This window comes from Diachasma alloeum, unplaced genomic scaffold (genome assembly GCF_001412515.2).
Source record: "Diachasma alloeum isolate Michigan unplaced genomic scaffold, Dall2.0 Dall_scaffold_00196, whole genome shotgun sequence".
NCBI lineage: Eukaryota > Metazoa > Arthropoda > Insecta > Hymenoptera > Braconidae > Diachasma > Diachasma alloeum.
The window spans coordinates 1,371,683-1,393,273 of NW_021680361.1; the positions used below are offsets into that span (position 1 = coordinate 1,371,683).

Below are 21,591 nucleotides of genomic sequence, written 5' to 3' on the forward strand. Positions count from 1 at the left end.
TAACAAATGCATATTTGAGGAGCTTTGTTGGACTCGACTTTCACCTTTCAAGTGTATCATTCGTTAACTATTAGCGAAGATTTATTTGGTCATATTCAACGCTACTATTCATTAATACTTAACGAATCTCGTTTGGAATAAATGAATCAGTCTATCAGTGTATAGCTGCACGTGATTATTATTCACTAACAAATCGTTAATCCTTCAATAATTGATTTGAATTAATACGCATAATTCGAAGTTTGTGAATTCTTAATTGTGGGGATTTGAGGTTAGGGCTGACACAGATAAGTCCATCTCAGGGATTAAAAATCTCAATTGAAAAAAAAATCTCCTCATAAGCTACGGAATTTATCAATAGAATCATTCAGAAACTGATAGAAAGTTCCATAGAAGTCCAATAGAATTTTCTAGAGAATTCGCCAGGTTTTTTTATGAATGTTTCTCCCATAGGGTCGATAATTTCCACATGATTTGCCTGAATAAAAAATTCGAAAACAGATGCAAAAATAACCGTATCTTCAAATCAACGATCTTTTTCCGTTTTCTTTCCTCCTCACTAATCCCACAATACACAACTGCCATCGATAATTAATTCCCTCTACAATTATTTCTCCAAAGCGGTTGCAATATCCCTCCATGAGACATCCTCAACATTGGTTCACAACAATCCGTCCGCAAATAGTCGTAAAAATACATTCAACCGTTGCATCCATAATTATTCGCACGTGAACCCGCCTTTCTCCCTCTCTCCGACGATTCGCTTTACATAACTGACAAGCCGCATTGTATATTTAGCATCACGTAATTACTTCTCCCACAATCTTGTTCTTTCCACTACAGCGATATTCAGTGTCTGCCGAACTACGGAATCAATCGCGCGAGGGCTGTTGGGGACATACGCCTCCTGGAAACATAGCTCGTTTGTGTTTTTTTCCTGCCAATTTTCCTTTCTTCGGACGCTTGAGGCCAGTCGTCATCGCTAGCTCATGCCGTATGGACGCAATGTGCCAGTGACTGTGACCTATAATACCAAATAAATAACTTCCAAAATTCCACAAATTTATTTCAAGAAAATTGTGAATTAATTCACGTAAGTTGATTTTATATTCTCCCTTTGTCGTTAATTTTTATCAAACATATTCGGTATTTTTTTCTGTCATTCGTTTGAAAAAATGTCAACTGATAGCAGTTATCTCCCCATTGTTATTAATTTATTGACGTTATTTATAGAATGAGAAAGTGGGGAAAGAATAATTGAACGTCATTCATGATTACAATTAATGACTGCAAAGTGCATATTTCGTTGGCGTAACGTTGATAGCTTGCGGAGAAACTTTTATCATCAATTGTTAATTGATGGACATATGCAAATAACCGGAGAGATTCGCTTATTGTAATGTAATAATTACTCACATACATGTTGTGATAAAACAAATTATCGTTTTTTCAGTGATTGAAATTGACGTCACGAAATTCTTGACATTATTATCCTACACTGTTAAAAATTTTTGTCTGCAATTTCCAGTACACTTTTTAGAAATTTTTATCAAATTTAAGGGGAGACTAATATGAGTTTTAAAAGTCGCGTGCTATTGGAATGAGATTTCTCACATATATCGAAGATCGATTATATGAGTGCGTTTCGGAATCAACTACTGTAGCTGCAGTCAAGAAAAATTGGATAGGGTCGTAGTACTGTTACTGCGACTACCTCGATTGCGAAACGCACCCGATCTGTTGTCTAATCTAAAAAAATAAAAATTAATGGAAAAAAAATTGTTTATTATCCGTTTACCCGCGGACGCTTAAAATGTTGAAAATATTCCAGGGCTTCCAATTTTCGAGCTACAGAGGGTTTTTACAACATTTTTGAAAAAATGTGTGGAATAACAATTACGAATTAGTTTCTTTTTGAATCTCAACTCCTGCACACCTAATTTCATAATTTTTTCAATAAAAAATTGCACCATTTATGTACAATCGCCCGAAAAATGTTTCTGAAAGAATCGAGAATATTTTTCAAATATTTGAAGGATATTTTTTCTGCCTATTTTACATGAATGAGGCAAATTTTTATATTAAATAAAACGAAGTTAGCTGTGCAGGAGTCGATTTTCAAAAACCTACTCGAATGGGAATTCCGGTCAGGTCTTGATGAAGTTTGGATCAGGTTAGACCTGACGACTGATCAGGTATTGATCAAGTTGACGGATCCGGTCTTGATCAGACATGTTACGCCTCTGATCAATCCGAATTTGATCAGCAGGAATGGATCCGAACTTGATCAAGTCAACTGTATGAAAACTGGATGACCTGGCTATCAGTATCAATAACAATTATTAATGATAATTAATCCAAAACAAAAGATAATTCAATTCTTTCACCGTAGGCCGCCTCTCTTAATGAATCTCTACTGTTATTAACCCTGAAAAAGCTTATTATTTTTTTACCGATGCTGGGGATCGAACCGGGGACTCTATGATTGCTAATCCTATGCCCTAACCACTACGCTATCGCGCTGTTACTATTGAGTAAACTGTACATTGCCTATATGATTTGTATCGGGGTATTCGTTGAATTTACGATTATTCCTGATCTCGCGGATGTGCGTGTGTATTCTCAGAGATAAAATATATTCAATTAAATTTTTATTTATTTCATTAATGAATAATAATAATGATAATAACAATAACACTAATAAATAAATAGACATTGGGTGATTTTTTTCTCAAGATCATTCGCGTGTAAGTTTGATATTCCTCTAATACGTATTTACGGCATCATCATCCCTCCCTTCTGTACATTTGAGAAGGGCTGGCTGTTAATTAAATTGATTAATTGAATAAAATTCATTAAATTAAATTAAATCAATTTAATTAATTTTAATTATAGTATAATCCTATAGTATAATCCTTTTTAAAGATTAAAAATAGTTATTGATAACGGTTGATAAAACATAATTTGAATAGTATAATGATAGTTAATTAAATTATCCGAAAAACTTATTAAAATTAATGTCAGGTCAAAATTAATGTCAGAATTTGATCTGAACCCGCCTGTAGTTTTTCGGATCCGATCTGCTGGATCAGAACATGGTCAAGTTCTCATCAAGAATCACCGGATAAGTCGAACCTTACAAAAACCTGATCAAGTCGTGATCGTGCTTCCGGTGGGCCTGAAGCAATTTCCACTCGGGTAATTCGAAATTGTTATTGTACACATTTTTTTTATTTAAAAAAAAAACCTCTGTAGGTCACACATTGGAGGCCCTGGCGTATTTAAACATTTCAAGCGATAAATATATTCTTGAATTCTCAGAACAGTGACACTGAATGCGATGTAGGGGGAAAAAATCATGAAATTTCAGATTTCACTGAAAATTCAATGTGATTTGACACTGAATATTCATATTAGATTGGAAATTCAAATAAATTAAGGAATTCTCGAACTTATACTGCTTAAAATTCTGAAATTTTACAGAATTTTCAGTGAAACCGAAAATTTTATGATTTTTTTCCCCTAAATCGCAATCAATGTCACTGTTCTGAAAATTAGCAGTCAACTGCCCATGAAATTTTATTTTTTTTCTAACAGTGTAAGAACAAAAATAACTAATAGTTGTTGGTTTAGTATTCCGAAGGTTTTGTAGAATTTTGAGGTCAAAATGATTTTTTATGAATAGTTTTGTGCATGGCAATTAATAGATTGCCCTAATGACGAGGCATTTACCACTTGAAACGTTGGCAAAATACTGAAAATTTAGAGTTGACTTCATTTTTGGATGATAAAATTGCTGAGCACCGCCAAATGGCCTGCAGAAATAGGAGGAATTTAAATGTTCATACTGGCGGTTGGAATGTTCATCCTGTTAGAAACAATTATTCTTGTCGAAAACACAGTGCCTAGGAATATTTTTCTTTGGTTTCTCCTGGAAATGAGGAAGACAATTCTCTAGAAAAAGACAACGGTGGAACTAAATATTCCTAACTTTAAATTATGGGCAACCTACACTGAGAGAAAAATTTGCTAATGTGTAGACAATATTTACTTGAGAGAAGTAAATTATTTTCAGTTGTTTCAATGTCAGAATGCGTGCAGTTTAGGGAACTCGAATGAATTCTCATTTATCACTATCGCCGCGCATTATATCGTGAATATATTACAAATCGAAATATTGGAACTGCATAACAAAAAAACCATAAAAACAATTAATACAAAATCATACTTGAGTACAAGAATATTTCAAAGCATGGGATCTTTCTCGGGCCACGTGAGTTGAGATGTCTAGGAGAATTAAACAATTAAAGAAAAATTACTTGTTTCAAGAAAATATGTTTCAGACACTAGAAATTTTTGTTCTCCGTGTAGGTGCCTAATATGAATTTGATTTTTTTTGAAACTCCTCATGTAATAATTATGGGTGCTTTAGCAGACGTACCACCCTCCCATTTCCTCCCTTCAAGAGGTATATAATTTAAAAAATTATAAATTCAAAATTTCCAATTAAATTCAAGAACGCATGGTATGGCAGTTTTTATAACTGACCATACCAGCGTTTAGCGTTATTCAGGGTTCGCGACGTGGACGCAGCTGGTATGTGAACCTCAAAAAGCCAAAATAGTAAAATTAATTTGACTAAGCCACTTTTCCAACTTCCATAAAAACTTGAAAAAAAAGAGAAATCAATGAAAATATGCCAAGTCAGGGTTCAATAAAAAATCAGTAAAGACAGAACCAATTTGCTTGGCGCGGGTCAGAACATGGAAGATTACATTGATATTAGACAGTGATTGCAAAAAAATTGCCTCAAGGACTTTGGCTCTATCTTTACTGATTTTTTATTGAACCGTGACAGGGCTTACATTCATTGTTTTCTGTATTTTTTTCAAGTTTTTATAGAGGTTCTTTTTATCTAGACAATTGTCTTCCTCATTTCCAGGGACAGCCAAAGAAAAAATTTCATTGGAACAGTGTTTTTCTTTATACAAAAATGACTATTTTTGTTTTTTAGCGAGGAAATAATTAATTTTGTGCTTGTCTAATTTAGTCTGTTGAAATCAAATTTAATGTATTCTTTTCACGAAAAGCATACTATCTCCATTACGTTATTTTTTACATTTATCCATCTAGCAAAGTTTAGTCAAATAGATTCCGATAATCCATTTATGCATTGACTCCAACTGACAAATTTCCGCGGAATTTATTATTTTAGTGCTAAAATCAATTTGTAAATTCCTGATGAAAGAAAGGTTATTCAAATTTCCCACGTAAGCAAACCCGAAAAGTAACATTTACGTCACGAAATCCTTGAGATTATTGTTTCGGCAAGAATAATCATTATTTCTTGGTATCTGTACGTTTCACGACAAACGAGGAAAAGAAGAAATGATGCGATTACCCCATTCATCAATAAATCAATTGACCGAAGCTTCTTTATTCAGAAGTAATCTTTCGATGAGGGGAAGAACGATGAGTGTCGACATAATAAGTCATCTTGCTAATTGTGAAATTATTCCACTTATGAGGAATTGTGTGAACAAAACACCGAGAGATTTCTTTGTTGTCGAGAATGTTCTCTGCGAGAAAATTTCCTTCTAACGGACAACTTTTCTGATGATGATCGCTTTCAGATCGTTGTCTCAGGTATAGTCAAGGGCCCTCTCCCTACTTTATGGGTTTGACCCAATTTCGTCAGACTCCGATTTCCATCATCGACTCCGTTGACGGAACATCTATATGATTCCTATACGCAATTCGTCTACGAAGCCACTTCCGTGCATGGAAATATTTCGAGAATAGGGCCCCTGATACCGGTTTTTACACCAATTGTGGAATTCTTACCAATTCGGATCGTCCCTTTATAACGGATTTCGTTGTTCCGAAAACATTTTTTCAAGACAAATTTTTACGTTCGCAATATTCATGTGAAACCAATTTTTTTATTCGCAAATTTTCTAAGATTCTAGAGGTAAGGTATGTTCTAGAAATTGATCGACTCAAAAAAGTGATGATTCAAATACACCTAAGATAATAACACCTTATTTCAAAATTTCGAATGTCTCAAAATAAGATTATCAAAAATCTTAATTGGAAGCCTGAAAGTTTCAAAAGTTTCGCATACTGGTAATACTGGTAATACGCGTAGGATCTAGCTATTTGCATATTTTCGCTCTAGATGTTCGCATATTACGAACCGCCTGCTTTCCCTTTCTGTAATTAATCGCTTGATTCTGATACACGCGCATAAGCTAATGTGCACATCTGGTATTTGAAATTCGATTCAAAATCGATGTATTGAATAATGAGAATTCTCATTATTCAATACATCGACTTTTAATTGTTCCAATGAATCCGAAAAACTCGGAAGCTATTGAACTATTTCCTTTAGAAACGCAAAACTTTTTTCTAATAAATGATTTTATCACTCCATGTTTGTGCCAGATTGTCTAGACATATGAATAATAAATTTGTCTGCAACTGAAAATTCTCAACAAATGCTTTAATGATGTCTCGCAAACTCAATGTATTCCAATTGATTGAAGAGTGAACCTGTCAAATTCATCAAAGTTACTCTAAAGATGGGTCATTCCTGCATTCCTGAATTCTATTTCGTTATGTCAATTTTAATGTTTGTCCTACTGCAATCCTCGTCATTATGAATGTAGTTTATGACAAAATTCATTGTGATACTAAACTCTAATAAATATAAAACACGTAAATACTCTGTTTAATAAATTATATCATTAATAATTTTCTTATCGGTGTTCATTTTTAAGTTAAGAGAGGTACCTGGTTCATTCTCATGACAGTGCTCAATCGTCCCGCTCACTACTGACATCTGATTGGTTTATTAAGACGAGCGTCAGGGAAGTAGGGAGTAGTGGAGGGGGTGAAGAAAGCAAGAGGGGAATTATGCAAACAGATTATGCGGTGCAGAAAGTATCCGAACTGCTACGTCCTACAGTAGTTTGTTTTTTGGGGTGTAGTTCTCGACTTGATGTTATTAAATTTTCTAACTATTTCAAAATAGTCTGAATAAACTCTAGTTGAGCTGTTGAGTAAGTAAGGGGTCAAGGTGGGAGGAAGGTAGGCGCAGGTTTAGAGAGCAAAGAGGATTAGAGGCAAGAGGAGAGGACAGGGCGGGTGGGAGAGAAGATAGAGAGGATTTTGGGAAGGTGGAAGAGGAAGAAAGAAGCAGGCAGGTGGAGGAGAGGTGGGAGGGGATTGTGCAGTTCTAGGGAAACCCATGGTAACCGGGGGTAGCAGTGGAGGGTATCCCGAAATACTTGGAAAATAGCTGGGGAGAGGAAAGATGGAATAGGGTAGCAAGATTTAGGATGGGGGAAGGACTGAAAGGAGAGAAAAAGTTGGGAACGGAGGAGATGAGAAAATGCAGGAGATGTGGGGCGCAGAGGGAGACATGGGGGCACGTCTTAGAAGAATGCATGGGTGAGGATGGTAGTGGGAGAGGNTTCGGGAAACCCATGGTACCCGAGGGTAGCAGTGGAGGGTATCCCGAAATACTTGGAAAATAGCTGGGGAAAGGAAAGATGGAACAGGGTAGCAAGATTTAGGATGGGGGAAGGACTGAAAGGAGAGAAAAAGTGGGGAACGGAGGAGATGAGAAAATGCAGGAGATGTGGGGCGCAGAGGGAGACATGGGGGCACGTCTTAGAAGAATGCATGGGTGAGGATGGTAGTGGGAGAGGAGTAGCGCAGAGAGTGAATGAGATTCTAGGGGAGGATGGGAGAGGAGAGAGATGGATGGTGGAATGGGAGAATTATAAAAAAGAAAAGGAAATAAGTGGAGAAAGGGAGAGAGATAGAGAGAATGTAAAGAGAGATTGAAGGTGCGTGCGTTTTTTTTTTTTTTTCGTCTGTTGGGAGAATGCATTTACGCACGACCACCTGAGGGAGGGAATAGGTGTTTCCCTCCGTCAAGTGAGTGTGGGACTCCGACAGTAACTGCCAATACCCACTAAACTCCAATCAGACAAATTTCCACCAACCTTTCTTCCCCTCACGGCACCACCGTTAGGTATTACTTCGTGAGGGAGGTCTCAGCTNAACTGCCAATACCCACTCAACTCCAATCAGACAAATTTCCACCAACCTTTCTTCCCCTCACGGCACCACCGTTAGGTATTACTTCGTGAGGGAGGTCTCAGCTGTTCACTCTTCCGCCTTCATCTTATGTACGTCCCCCTGACCTGCAAAGATGTTGTGTGTGATTAGGAGGTTCCGAAAAATATTTCTCACCTATACTGCAGCCTTGCGATTGCGTTCCTCGTTCCTGAGCTCCTTCATGACTTCTGCCGCGAAGTTGCTCGTTGCGTCACAGGCTGCCTGTGACGACAGCATTGCTTCCACTAGATCCTCGGGTGAAACTCTCCTTTCGAGTTCCGACTCACAAGTATTTCGCATGTCACTGAATTGGGGGCAGCTGAAAAATACATGCTCCGCGTTCTCGTTCACTCCTGTGCAGGTGGGACACTCCGAAGAATCTTCATGTTTGAATTTATGAAGATACTCTCTGAAGCACCCGTGCCCTGAAAACATTTGACACAGATAGTAGTTGCCTTCGCCATGAGTTCGACTTACCCATACGTGGCTACGTGTGGAATTAGACGATAGGTCCATCTTCCCTTGGTTGAATTCGTCCACTTCTCCTGCCATGGGTTCAAGCTGTTTCGCCTCTCCTCAGACGCCAGTTCTTCGGTGCTTATCATTTTCGATGCGAGCGCTCGTTTCCGCTTATACAGCGATCCTCGCTCCTCAGCCAAAACCTGAATGGGCAACAATCCTGCGATGACACACACCGCGTCTTTAGAAACTGTCCGAAAAGCACTGTGTGTGTGTGTGTGTGTGTGTGGGGTGGGTGGAGAGGGGGGGGGGCAACCGTGCCGAACGTGGGGAAGGGAGGGAGTAGAGACGGAATGATTAGAGGCTCAAACAGAAACCGGAAGCGAGGGTCCCCCTCATGCTCACACTCAGTCTCGATCTCACGAATTGGTTTTTGATTTAAGTTAAGTTAATATATATAAGCATGTAAATAGTTAGATTATAAGTAGGTAGTTAGAGTTTAAGCATATGTAAACAGAAGTCCTTTTAACCCTAAGGGGAATCAATAAAGTACAATAATAGTTGAGCTGTTGAGGGTAATTAGAAGAAATAAATTTAAAATACAAAAAAAAAATTATTCAATAATAATTTATAATAATTCTTAACTGATAATTTTATTCATGAATTCTAATTTTGATGAACGTAAAAAATTAATCCATCAAATTTCCTCTTCAATTATTTTTTTAAACAATAATTTCTCGTTTGACTAGGATATTTTGATCAGTGGCAACCCTATACAGTCAAGCACTAAAGTTCGTGAACAACCTGAACTTGCATTCTATGTATTCTGTTTACGAATTTTAGTGCTCTCCTGTACATACGAAAATTCACTCGGACAAATAAGTTCCGTTGCACCTGAAGGTGATTCCACCGTATAAGCCCAATGGAGGAACCAACTTCAGGTGGGACAGAACTTCCTTGGTCTATTGTATTTCCCTTTGCATGGCATGACGTTTAACTAACCATTTAAAGTCTTGATAATCATCGCAGCATACCCTAACCGGGTCGAAGCGATGTAAAATAACGATAAAAAAAATGACGGGTCAAGTAGTTAAACAATGCTGAGGGAATCTCGGCCGTTTATTTGTCATTAATTTTTCGTTTCACACAAAAACTTCGTGAGTAGAAAATTCATAAAAAATTGTATTCCTACATTCACATAAATCAAATAAATTTGAAAAATTGTTTGTTTGTCCATACTTACATCAATAAACGATAAATTTTTTTTGAAAAGTCAACTCTCTGAAAATTCCCTTGTTTAACATCTAAATTTCAAAATTTTGCACATAGTGCAATTTATTGTTTTGTTTATCTGACGATTCTTTCTCTCCTACACCCATATTTGCATGTCATTGAAGTTTCAAAATTAACCATAAACGAAGAATAAATTAATTTTTCCAACTTTTTTCTTCACGACATTATAAAATATACGGAGCGGTGATTCCCCTACCATGCGACCAACTTCTATGGAGAGTTGAAACCACTTAAGGTTTAATTGAAACTATTCATGAAAGAAGACGCAGGTCATTGAAACTAAGTGTTACGCAACAAACTTGATGAATCTAAATTGGTGAAATGAAAGGCTGGAATGAACCAGTGAAGTTCGATTGACTTCCAATAATTCGTTATTGATAAACGAATGTTATTTGCTATTCGTTATTGCTAATACAAATTCTCAATTAAGGAATTGCGATATCATTCTTAACGATTTTCCAGATTGTTTTATTTCATTTCTCATTCTTGCCCTCATTTTTCTCATACCGATTTTCTACCCTTGCTTATTGTTTTTTCAAGATTTCTTTCTCTTTCTCTCTGACAGGCAGGAGTCGGCTCAGACGAGCCCTTGGCAGAAGTTAAGAGCTCTTCTGAGCCGAGATCCGAAGCTCAGCCACCCAGCCCAACCTCCCTAGTGGAAATTCCAAAATTATAGCGTTACATACCTGATCAGAATCTGATATGATAACTTGATCAGTGTCTGATCAAGACCTGACTAAAATTTCCACTCGGGTAGGATTAAATTTGAGAGTGAAATTCGTAAGTGTCCTGGTATTAGCTCAGTTGGTAAGAGCACCCGACTGAATTCCCAGAGAATAAGGCCATTTTCGTCACTAAGCCCGAGAAAACCGCGATTCTAACCTCGCTTTGCTCGGTTAGATCGCGGTTTTCGGGCCCAGCGACGAAAAATATTGTATGTCACACGGCGATAAAAGTATTATCTGACGAATGTGATTATAANATATACTATTACAGAGTGAAGAAAGAATTCTGATGGCTAACCGCTAATGACAAATATGTAAGAGAACTAAAATTCGGGAACAAATCTACAATGATAACACCAACAATAATGATAATAGAAACGGAGCGAGAAATCACCGAAATAGACATAACTTCAGACCTCCTTAACTTAATATAGTTCTTATAATACTGGAAAATGAACTAAAAAAATGTTTATGCCACTCATGCCTGAAACCGGCTGGATTACACACTCGNGGTAGAGCCAGATGTGGTGATATTAAACCGCAATATTTTGTTCATTATGATAAAATTGGCTCATTCCAGGATCATTGGAATAGGCCAATATTCTATCATATCAACAGGCATAGAAATAATAAAATTATTCCCATTGATGATTGTGAGAATGCAACGTTCAAATATTCTAGAGAAATATCAGAAGTCGATAAAAATGATTTTTTCGTCATTCAGGCCCGTTAGGTAGCGCCTACTATAGCTGTCTTGAGGGAAGCTAAATGGCGTTTAACAGACCAGGTCTGTTAAACGAAGCACAAGTATGGTTAACTCGAGTTAGCAGCCCTAGGACAATAAAAACATACAGTTTCTAGATGGGCAACCCACAAAACCTTCGTAGGAATACAACATGAAGTGTGCGGTTATCGCTGTCACTTGCTTGAAAACTCGGCGGATCGTTCACCACTAATACGATGCGCCACCGTCATTGCCGATGACATCAGGAGTTGTTATTCCGTTGCTAGGGAGTCAGTCGTAACTTGAGGGTTATATTGTCAAAATATTAGTTTAATAAAGAGATTATATTCACTTTCTCGTTATATATCTATTTTGAATAGATTATATATATATTTCTATTAAAATGTGATGAAAAATTTGAGTATGTTGTGAGAAGAAGAGGAACGATGAAAAAGAAAAGTTGTAAACTGTAGATGTTCACACGTTGATTTTCTCATGAGAATAAATTTAGAAAAATGATTAATCCTTCTTTTTATTCTTTCAATTTGTTGCAATTTTCATTTCAGGAGGAGGAAGATTTCCATTCTCATCTAGATGTTTTTTGAATGTTTTTGACAGACTCCGTGAATTACAACTTTTGCATTCGTTCTTTCGAATCTCAATTTAGGATTTTGCATCTCTTTTTCTTCAATATTTTCTCTTCACTTGTCATTTCGTTTTTCTACAGTGGGGGGGGCCTTCGCCCCCCGCCCCCCCCCCCACCGGGGCCTGCGGCCCCTGGACCCTGCTTCTGCGCCCCCTCCCCTTCCCCTCCCCCTCACCTTCAATGGGCCTTCATGACAAAAAATAGTATGTGTCATACGGACCGTGACGTCAGTTTGCGATTCGTGTGAGTTAGCAGCACTCATCGCAAACCTCCGTCTACGGTCCTAATGACACAATATACTATTACAGAGTGAAGAAAGAATTCTGATGGCTAACCGCTAATGACAAATATGTAAGAGAACTAAAATTCGGGAACAAATCTACAATGATAACACCAACAATAATGATAATAGAAACGGAGCGAGAAATCACCGAAATAGACATAACTTCAGACCTCCTTAACTTAATATAGTTCTTATAATACTGGAAAATGAACTAAAAAAATGTTTATGCCACTCATGCCTGAAACCGGCTGGATTACACACTCGACGCTTCGCGTCTCGTGTCTAATTCAGCCGGTTTCAGGCTTCGTGACATAAAATTTTGTTCAGTACTTGTTGGGAAATTTCGTCCTTAACGTGTGTGGTTACATCACTCGCCTTCGGCTCATGCTGTAAACCCCACACACGTCAAAGACGATATTGCCCCCCACGTGCTGAAATATACTATTTTTTTAAATTCATCTCAGTTTTCACATTACATACATAACTAACGTTATATAAAATAAAATTCTTTTGACACTATCCCTTTCTAAGATATGTAAAAAGAAATAAAAACACGATACCCTGTTGTGATTATTAATATCATCGTAAGTAATTGATAATTACTTTCTTTTACCCTCACCAATGCGCAAATAAGGGGGTGCCCTTTTTTAACAATACAAAGCAATTCCTTCTAAAAAAATTTTTTTGGGCACATTAAATAAAAACAAAATTATATAATGTTCGTATCCGACGATACGTCCAATTAATAAACATTAATAGATATTGTTTGGTAACATAAAACTTATAGAATTAACTATTATGATATTTTCTAAACTTGAGAGCCGCTAATTGGCCATTAGTTTATATACAAAATGTATTATTATACACCAAATTGTTTTAGACTAGTTTTTATAAATGTATAAGGCACATTCTCCCAATTATCATCCAGGGTTTCGGCTTTGATTTTGGGATTGACCTTCAATTTTCACAATTTGTTATGTGTGTCAAAAGAAACTCAACCCTAAATTTACACTCCGATATCTTGATTGATAACCGAGAAAACGCATGTTGAAATTTTTCTCTCCTTTTTTTTCAATCAATTTTCACGGCAACAGTTTTCATTCTATGAATAAATGTCGTAACTAAGTTTTCTTCAGAAATTGTCTGAAGTTTCAGAAAAAAAAATTTCCGTTCTCGTCCCAGTCTTTTTTGGCCATGAAAAATCAAATTTTTAACAAAATTCAGTGGTTTTTTGGTTGTCCACCCTCTCGAAAAAAATTTTTTTTTCTTCTTCGGAAAGTGTATACTTTTTGGAGTATCTCCACTTATTTTCAAATTGAGACTCTCAATAGAAGCTGAATAAACGTATGAAAACGAAAAAAAAAAAGAATTTTTAGGACAATCATAAGAATATCTGATATTTCGGGGTTTTTTAGTCGTCCACCCACTGAATGGAGATTTCTTGTTTTTCGTCGAAGAACATGTATTTTTTTGAGTATCTCCACAAATTTTCAACTCGGGACACAGAAAACCAGGCGAATAAACACATAAAAATGAAGAACGAAGTAAATTTTCAATTATAATAATATTGAACATTTCGCGGTTTTCTGACTTTTTGCCGCCTTGATTAAAATTTTGTGCTTTTTGTCGGAAAGTATATACTTTTTCAAGTATCTCTACAAATTTCCAGCCTGCGACGCTCAATATCAGCTGAGTAAACGCATGAAAACGAAAAAAAAAAAGAATTTTAGTGATATCGTTATGACTATAGTTGAAATATTGAGTGTTTTCGGTCCTTTACCCATTGAATCGACAAGTTTCTGTCTTTTGTTGAGAATATATTTTTTTTCAAGTAACATTTCCAAACAGAACACCTAGAAACCCAAACTTTCGGACATTCTCATAATTATGTCCTCAAAACTCATTTTCCCTTGCCATTCCCAAGCGCTCACTGATCTGATTTTGAGCGTTCCGAGCTGGAAATTTGTGGAGATACTCTGAAACAGATATACTCTCCGACGGAAAACAAAACATTCATATCAAGTGGGTAGCAAAACGGATAAACCGCGAATTGGGAGATATTCTAATCGAAAAATCATTTTTTTCCCATTTTCATGTGTTTACTCAGCTGATTTTGAGCGTCTCGGACTGAAAATTTGTGAAGATATTTGAAAAAATATGTACTTTTCGACAAAAAGCATAATATTTCAATCAGTTTGGTGGAAAGCTAAAAAACGCGAAATTTCAAATATTATTATAATTAAATATTCATTTTCTTCTTCGTTTTTATGTATTGATTCGGCTGGTTTTCAGCGCCCCGAGCTGAAAATTTTCGGAGATACTCGAAAAAATATATACTCTTCGACGAAAAACAAGAAGCCTCTATTTAGTAGGTGGAACACCGGAAAACTGCGAAATATCAAACATTCGCACGATTATCCTAAAAATTATTAACTTCCCGACCCGAAGGGAGGAAGTTATTGTAATGACCTCGAAAATCGAATGTGGAAATTTAAGCATTTCTCCACGTTTCATGACCTTTGGAACCACTTCTAACCCTTTTCATTTTTTTTCGTTTTCATACGTTTATTCAGCTTCTATCAAGAATCCCAATTTGAAAATTTGTGGAGATACTCCAAAAAGTATACACTTTCCGAAGAAAAAAAAATTTCTTTTCAAGATGGTGGATGACCAAAAAACCACTGAATCTTGTCAAAAAATCGATTTTTTGTGGCCGAAAAAGACTAGAACGGGAACGGAAATTTTTTTCCTGAAACTTCAGACAATTTTCGAAGAAAAGTTACTTGTGACATTTATTCATGGAATGAAAACTGTTGCCGTGAAAATTGATTGAAAAAAAAAGAGAAAAATTTCAACATGCATTTGCTCGGTTATTAATTGAGATATCGGAGTGAAAATTTAGGGTTGAGTTTCTTTTGACATACATAACAAATTGTGAAAATTGAAAGTCAATCCCAAAACCAAAGCCGAAACATTGGACGATAATTGGGAGAATATGCCATATATGTAAATAATTCTGTTGACTGAATAAAAACATTGTTAATTAAAAAAAAAAGTAAGAGCACCCGACCCGACATTGGGAGGTTCCGGGTTCGATTCCCGGCTAGGAAGTTACTATTGTTTTTCTCACAAAATTAGAATTTAATTAATGCCTAATGATGGTAAACGGTGAAACCCTAGTGGAAAATCCAAAATCATAGCGTTACATACCTGATCAGAATCTGATATGATAACTTGATCAGTGTCTGATCAAGATTTGACTAAAATTTCCACTCGGGTTCTAACCTCTGCGAGAAGTTGAAAATTCTATCCGGGTTGGGGTTTGAACCCCGACTGCCTAGTCTTCAAGCCGAAATATACGATTTAACAACCGTGACTACTGGACGTGGGTCATTGGTTCATTTTTTATATTTGATATACTTTTGATATACTTTTTTTTTCTATTTGATATACTTTTTTTATACTTTTTTTTACAGATGACAGAATTGAATTACTGAGAACCGCCTGAATACGCTCTGAAAAATGAAGGAAGAATTCAAAATAAGTACGGAATTAGAACCCAGTGAGAGAACGGCACTGAGACAAAAATTGGAATCGATTGACGATATCTTGCCTCACGTCGGAGACTTCGGGAAATATCAGTGGTATTTACTCCTCGCGATATTTCCGTATAGTCTGTCCTATGCTAATCTCTACTTCTCGACATTCTTCTTCACTCTGGTACCCCAGGAGCACTGGTGCCGTGTCGCTGAACTGCAGGATCTCAACTTGACAATGGACGAACGGTAATAACGATACGTTAAGATTCTTAGTTCGACTGTACTTGAAGACTTGGTACAGTCGAAGGCCAAAGGTTAAGATTGTTTAGTTCGACTGTACTTGAAGACTCGATACAGTCGGAAGGTCACGTTGTCAAAATCACAACCTCAAATTGCGAGAAAACAATGCATTTAATTACTGTCTGAAGTCTAATTATCGTTTTTCTCATTGGACTTTTTGTAAGACGATAATTATATCTGCTGCTGATTAAACCATGGGCTACTCTACAATTTTAGTTCGCAAATTGAGGTTAGGGTCACTCTGAAGCATTGCTTCATCCTGGTCTCAATAAGGTTACGAATGCAGACATCCCTGATGGATCACTCGATAGGGGGTTCGAGTTGTTCACGCAAGTTGAGTGCTAGTCGATTACAGTTCGATTGATCCACCGTCGATCGACCAACAATCGAACGACTATCGACCGAGAGAACAAGTCGATCTCGTGTTGAGCTACCGTCGATGAGTGGCCATCGATCGATCTGTCAGGGATACACTTCAACTTTAATACTGTAGCTTCAATTAGATACTGGTTTCATAATTGGGCCTTCATTAAAAATAATCGGATTCGAGTCGTATTGAGTACACACTACGCTTGGTAACAGAAGGGCCCCATCCGTGAAGGGTTAAACAGATTCTGTGAGTCGATTCACTTCGATTTCGATCGAGTATCAACTGTCAACCAATAACTGTTTAGCGGTCGAAATACATGAGATATATTTTTGCGAAAAATATCACCCCAAACCGAGATTGAACCCTGAGCAAGAACAACTGACACTGATCAATAGATAATGAATTCAATTCTTTCTTCACTGATTTCGTTTCTTCATTCTATTCAGCGTGAGAGCATCAATTCCATCATCAGATAAATACCCTTACTACGACAAATGCAATCGCAAGGATTTGAACTTTAGTGATCTTCTGAAAGTAAAAAAATTCAATATCGAAGCGTGGCAGACAAATAAAACAGTACCCTGCGATCACTGGGAGTACAACAAGTCTGTGGTACCTTACGACAGTATTAGCAGCGAGGTGCGTTCGTTTTGAATTCATCAATTCAAAATTTCAAAACCATAATATTAATCCTAAGAGAATCGAATTGACTGTTTCGTGACCCTTGTCGATCAGCTAGATTGGGTATGCGACAAGGAGTACATGATATCTACCACCCAGGCGATCTTTTTCCTCGGATCGATACTAGGCGGTTTTTTGTTTGGATGGCTCGCCGATCATCGAGGTCGAGTACCAGCTCTTGTTCTGTGCAATATCATCAGCCTTATAGGGACCATCGCCACAGCTTGGGCTGACAGTTTCGCCACATTTGCTCTCTGCCGATTCATCACAGGATTCGCTTACGATAATTGCATCAACATTCCACTAATTTTAAGTAAGTCTTTTCAAAACTCATTTTTAAGGTACAGAACATAATATTTTTTTGTACAGGGGTGAGTAAAATTACTTTTTATGATCTAGGTAATCACATGTGAAGTTAGGGCCAGAAAAGAGTCCATAAAATGATTCTTTTTGTGATGATTTTAACATTCGTTTTTCGATTATTATGTGGAACTTTCCTGACTAGAGTGATTGTCTTTAGATTCGTCTCTTGTTAAAAAATAGTATGTTCCGTCATTAGGCTGGAAAAAAATTTTCTAGCTGATATGATTGCAACCCTCGTATATCGAATGGTATTTTTCGCCATAACGGGCGTAGGCAACAATTTAAGAACGCGGTCGGAATGACGAAAATTCGTTTATGTCGCGCCGTGCAATAAGTCGAGTTTATCGCACGCTGCGCTTCGCGCAGCCTGCACAAAACTCAACTTCTAACTTGACATAAAATATTATAGAGCACTCGGTAATAAATTTTGTTTTCAACGAATGTGTGTACAGACCTCGCCTTCGGCTCAGCCTGTAAACTACACATTCGTTGAAAACGAAATTTCTGCCCTTGTACTCTAATGTACTATTTTGTCACTCTGGTTGTAAGGCAGCGTTTTAGGCACGTGTGCCGCAGGCACACCTGTTTAAAACACTGCCTACGACTCTCGTGACAATAGTATATTATGTCATCAGGCGATAAAAGTATTATAAACCCACATTCGCCAGATAATGCTTTTATTGCCGTGTGACAGACGATATTTTATGTCGTTGGGCCTGAAAACCGCGATCTAACCGAGTGAAGCGAGGTTAGAATCGCGTTTTATCGAGCCTAATGACATAAAAAATATTGTTCGACACACGGGCACAGAAAAATTTTCTGACTCATGTGATTTGCAGCAGGAGCCGAAGGCGCGACTCATATTCGCCAGAAAATTTTTCCTGCGCCCTAGTAGCGAAATGTACGATTGGATCGAGAACGCCCTACGCGATGCTAGGCCGAAGACGGGTCGGTCGAGCTTGGACCAGGAACGGCCGCCAATGAACGTCTGTCGATTCTGGCTACTCATTGGCTACCAAGCTTGGGCAAAGGTTGGTCGTCCCTCGTTGACCAAGCATTGGCGGACAGTCTTCGTCCATCTTTGGCCCGACCCTGACAAAATTATGGTCCAAGCTTGTTTACCAACACTCGGCAAGTCGAGGTTGAGCCAAGCTTGGGACGGTTGTCGAAACTCGGCGATTCCTGCCTGGGTGGCCCAGACAACCATCTTTCGAGTATTTATTTCTTCGAGAGGCTCGCACGTCTCGGCCATTGTCTTATATCGGCATGGTGTTATGATAAGCCCATATGAATGAACCCCTAGCTTACTTTTTATTGCAAATATACGTGTCTTTTAATGCATGTGCATTCTGATTCTTATTTATATTTCTTAATTTTAGGTTTTGATTCTGAAATATGTGTCACCTACGGTACTCCACTTTTTGAAGCACAACAAAGTCGTCAGAATGAGTTTAGAAAATCGTTTTTTTATTTGATTTTTTTTCGTCATCTCAATCATTTGAATGAGGATTACAAAAATTCCCCAGTAAATTTTTGGGGATTATTTCTTGAAATCAGAACAAAATTCAAAACGAGTTGCATTTTTAAAATTTTGAGAGCACACCTAAATGTTTATGAAATTTCAATTGAATATTCATTGCAGTCGTTGAGTACATGGGAGTCCATCGTCGCACTCTAGTATTCAACATAGCCTTTGGTATCCACTTTGCACTCGGCAGTACACTTTTGCCGTGGTTCGCTTACTACATCGCCAATTGGAGACACTTGGCGTACGTCGTTGCTATTCCCATGGCAATCGGTCTACTCACACCCTGGATTTTACCCGAAAGTGCACGGTAAGTTGATATTTGCAATTCTTTCCACTCACCGCACAGTAGGTAAAAGTAAATATTGGTGTACTGTATTTATTTACTCGCGTTTCCAAACCCAATTCCCTGTTCGAATCAAATAGAAATGGTTCAGTTTCGCTTGGGAAAATATTGGGAAACAGAATTTCGAATTTTCCTTTCACGTTTATAGGCTTAAAACATTGTGGAAGAGTAACTAGGCTAAATTTTTTTTTCGCTTTATGTGAGATCATCGCAATGTAATGAATACTATTTTTTATTGTCATTTTTTGTAGATGGTATGCATCTCATGGTAAATGGGACAAAGTGGTGGAAAACCTCAAGAAAATAGCGAAAGCAAATGGGAAAACTCCAGATCCTCGAATCTACGAGACTTACGTGGTAAGGTAGAATCACGTAGTAACACGTTTGAAAAAATGCAATAGCAAACCTAACGAATTGGTTAGAAAATTCTATTGAAATTCTATAGGAAAGCTCCATGTCTATTATACACGTTATCTATACACGTTAATTCAACGGGGAGCTCCAGTATCGGAGCGACCTAGCCCTGATGATGCAGGCTGAAATGTTTGCGAAACGTCGGCAAGAAACTGAATCTAGACGCGACATCCTTCCGGAAGCCATGATAAATAAAACAACAAATTCAACACATTCACACGCAACACAAGCAAACTCATCCGTACACTATTTTAACACATCTAATTATCAACAATTCAAACATCAACACAACCACGTATTCTGTCCATGTAAATAAAAACTAACACATCAGGAAAATCTATATATTGAAACCAAAATAAATATTTCAAAGAAATTCGAGCCAATCGTACAGCTATTAGAGTATAATACGTACGGCAAAAACCATAAACGTGATCCCAGGCATCACCATGTCGCTACATTTCGTATTGAGTCAAAGCGGAAAAAGACAGTTAACAAGTCGAATAAAGATTATACCGACCGCGAATTATACAAATAAATTCATTTAAATTGATGCAAATAATCGAATGTAAAACTCGATGTCATACACAAATGTGTTCAAATAAAGTATGCTGAAATGAAAAAATGTCAAAATAATAAATTGATAGAATAACAAAACGCGAAAAGAATAATGATAAATTGACGTGTTGTGTTGAAATGACGCTGTGATAAACAGACGTGTCACCAAGAAAAGGTCAATAGATTTCGAATTTCTGTTTGAATTTTTCTCTTGAGATTTTTTCTATAAGAATGCTTGGGCATCAATTTTTCTAAGTTTTTCCCACTCGGATTCTGTAATGCAAAACAAAATAAAATGCTGCGGAAAAAACTTGGAAAATTTCTGCCCAATAATTCTACTAGAAAAAATCTCAAGAGAAAAATTCTAACAGAAATTCAAAACATATTGACTTTTTCCTATGAAATATGCAATAGAATCAGCGCAAAAAACAAGTAGAATTTTTCAATAAAATTCCAGTAGAAATACTAGAGAAATCCCACAGCATTCCTATAGAATTTCAATAGAATTTTCTAGCGAATTCGTTACGTTTTGAATTAAATCTTTTCATGCGTGAAGCGATTCTCGAATCAAGTGTGAAAGACTTTTATTTCGTATTTTTCCATTGAATGGACAGGTGATATGTCCCCTCAATTGGCATGTTTTGAGATTCATAAGTTATTTTTGTTTCGAAAATCATTGTCTAGTCCTGACTTTCTGAGTTTTTCAAATCATAATTTTCAGCGAAATGCAAGTAATGCGAGTAAACGAAGTGAATCAGCAACAATGCTTGACCTCTTCAAGACTCCACGTCTCGCCAGGATGACAATACTGATAACTGCCTTTTGGTAAGTTGAGACTTTTAGGAATGAGGATAAATTCAACATGGTTCAGTTCCATGCTGATATTATTTCTGTTTCGTATCACTTTTTCTTTAAGGTCATACGAAAGCCTGATGTTTCATTCTTCATGATTCATTTAAAAGAGGCGATGATTATGTTTTTTCTTTTCTTTTCATTAATTTTCACCTAATCAAAGTTCAAGGACCAAAATTCAGAACAACCTCATAAAAATTGCTGGCAATCATCTTAAATATTCAACCTTTAATTGAATTGAAAGCATTTGATTATATCCTGGCATATCAACACGGACGAAAAAATTTAATAGAAAAGCCTATGGAATTCGTTAGAAAATTCTATTGAATTTCTATTGAACTGTTCTATTAGTTTTTGGCCGATTCTATTGAAATGTCCAATAGAAAACA

The 21,591-nt window shown here is 37.0% G+C and overlaps 1 protein-coding gene across 1 annotated transcript; it reads left to right on the top strand.

The window, feature by feature from the left end:
* The first annotated feature begins 900 nt into the window (after nt 1-900).
* Nucleotides 901-21,179, top strand: LOC107048724 (carcinine transporter). The gene is made up of 7 exons (XM_015272060.1): nt 901-1,093; nt 15,734-16,042; nt 16,913-17,105; nt 17,202-17,460; nt 19,153-19,345; nt 19,633-19,738; nt 21,072-21,179. Exons 2-7 carry the CDS (start codon nt 15,780-15,782, stop codon nt 21,177-21,179), a joined length of 1,122 nt encoding a protein of 373 aa, XP_015127546.1. The 5' UTR covers nt 901-1,093; nt 15,734-15,779.
* The last annotated feature ends 412 nt before the right edge of the window (nt 21,180-21,591 follow it).

Bases quoted from the DNA above. Each gene is read 5' to 3' on its own strand.
- LOC107048724 (XM_015272060.1), top strand. From the start codon at position 15,780: ATGAAGGAAGAATTCAAAATAAGTACGGAATTAGAACCCAGTGAGAGA. The intron at 16,043-16,912 runs GTAATAACGATA...CATTCTATTCAG, and splicing joins AACTTGACAATGGACGAACG to CGTGAGAGCATCAATTCCAT. The intron at 19,739-21,071 runs GTAAGGTAGAAT...CATAATTTTCAG, and splicing joins GAATCTACGAGACTTACGTG to CGAAATGCAAGTAATGCGAG.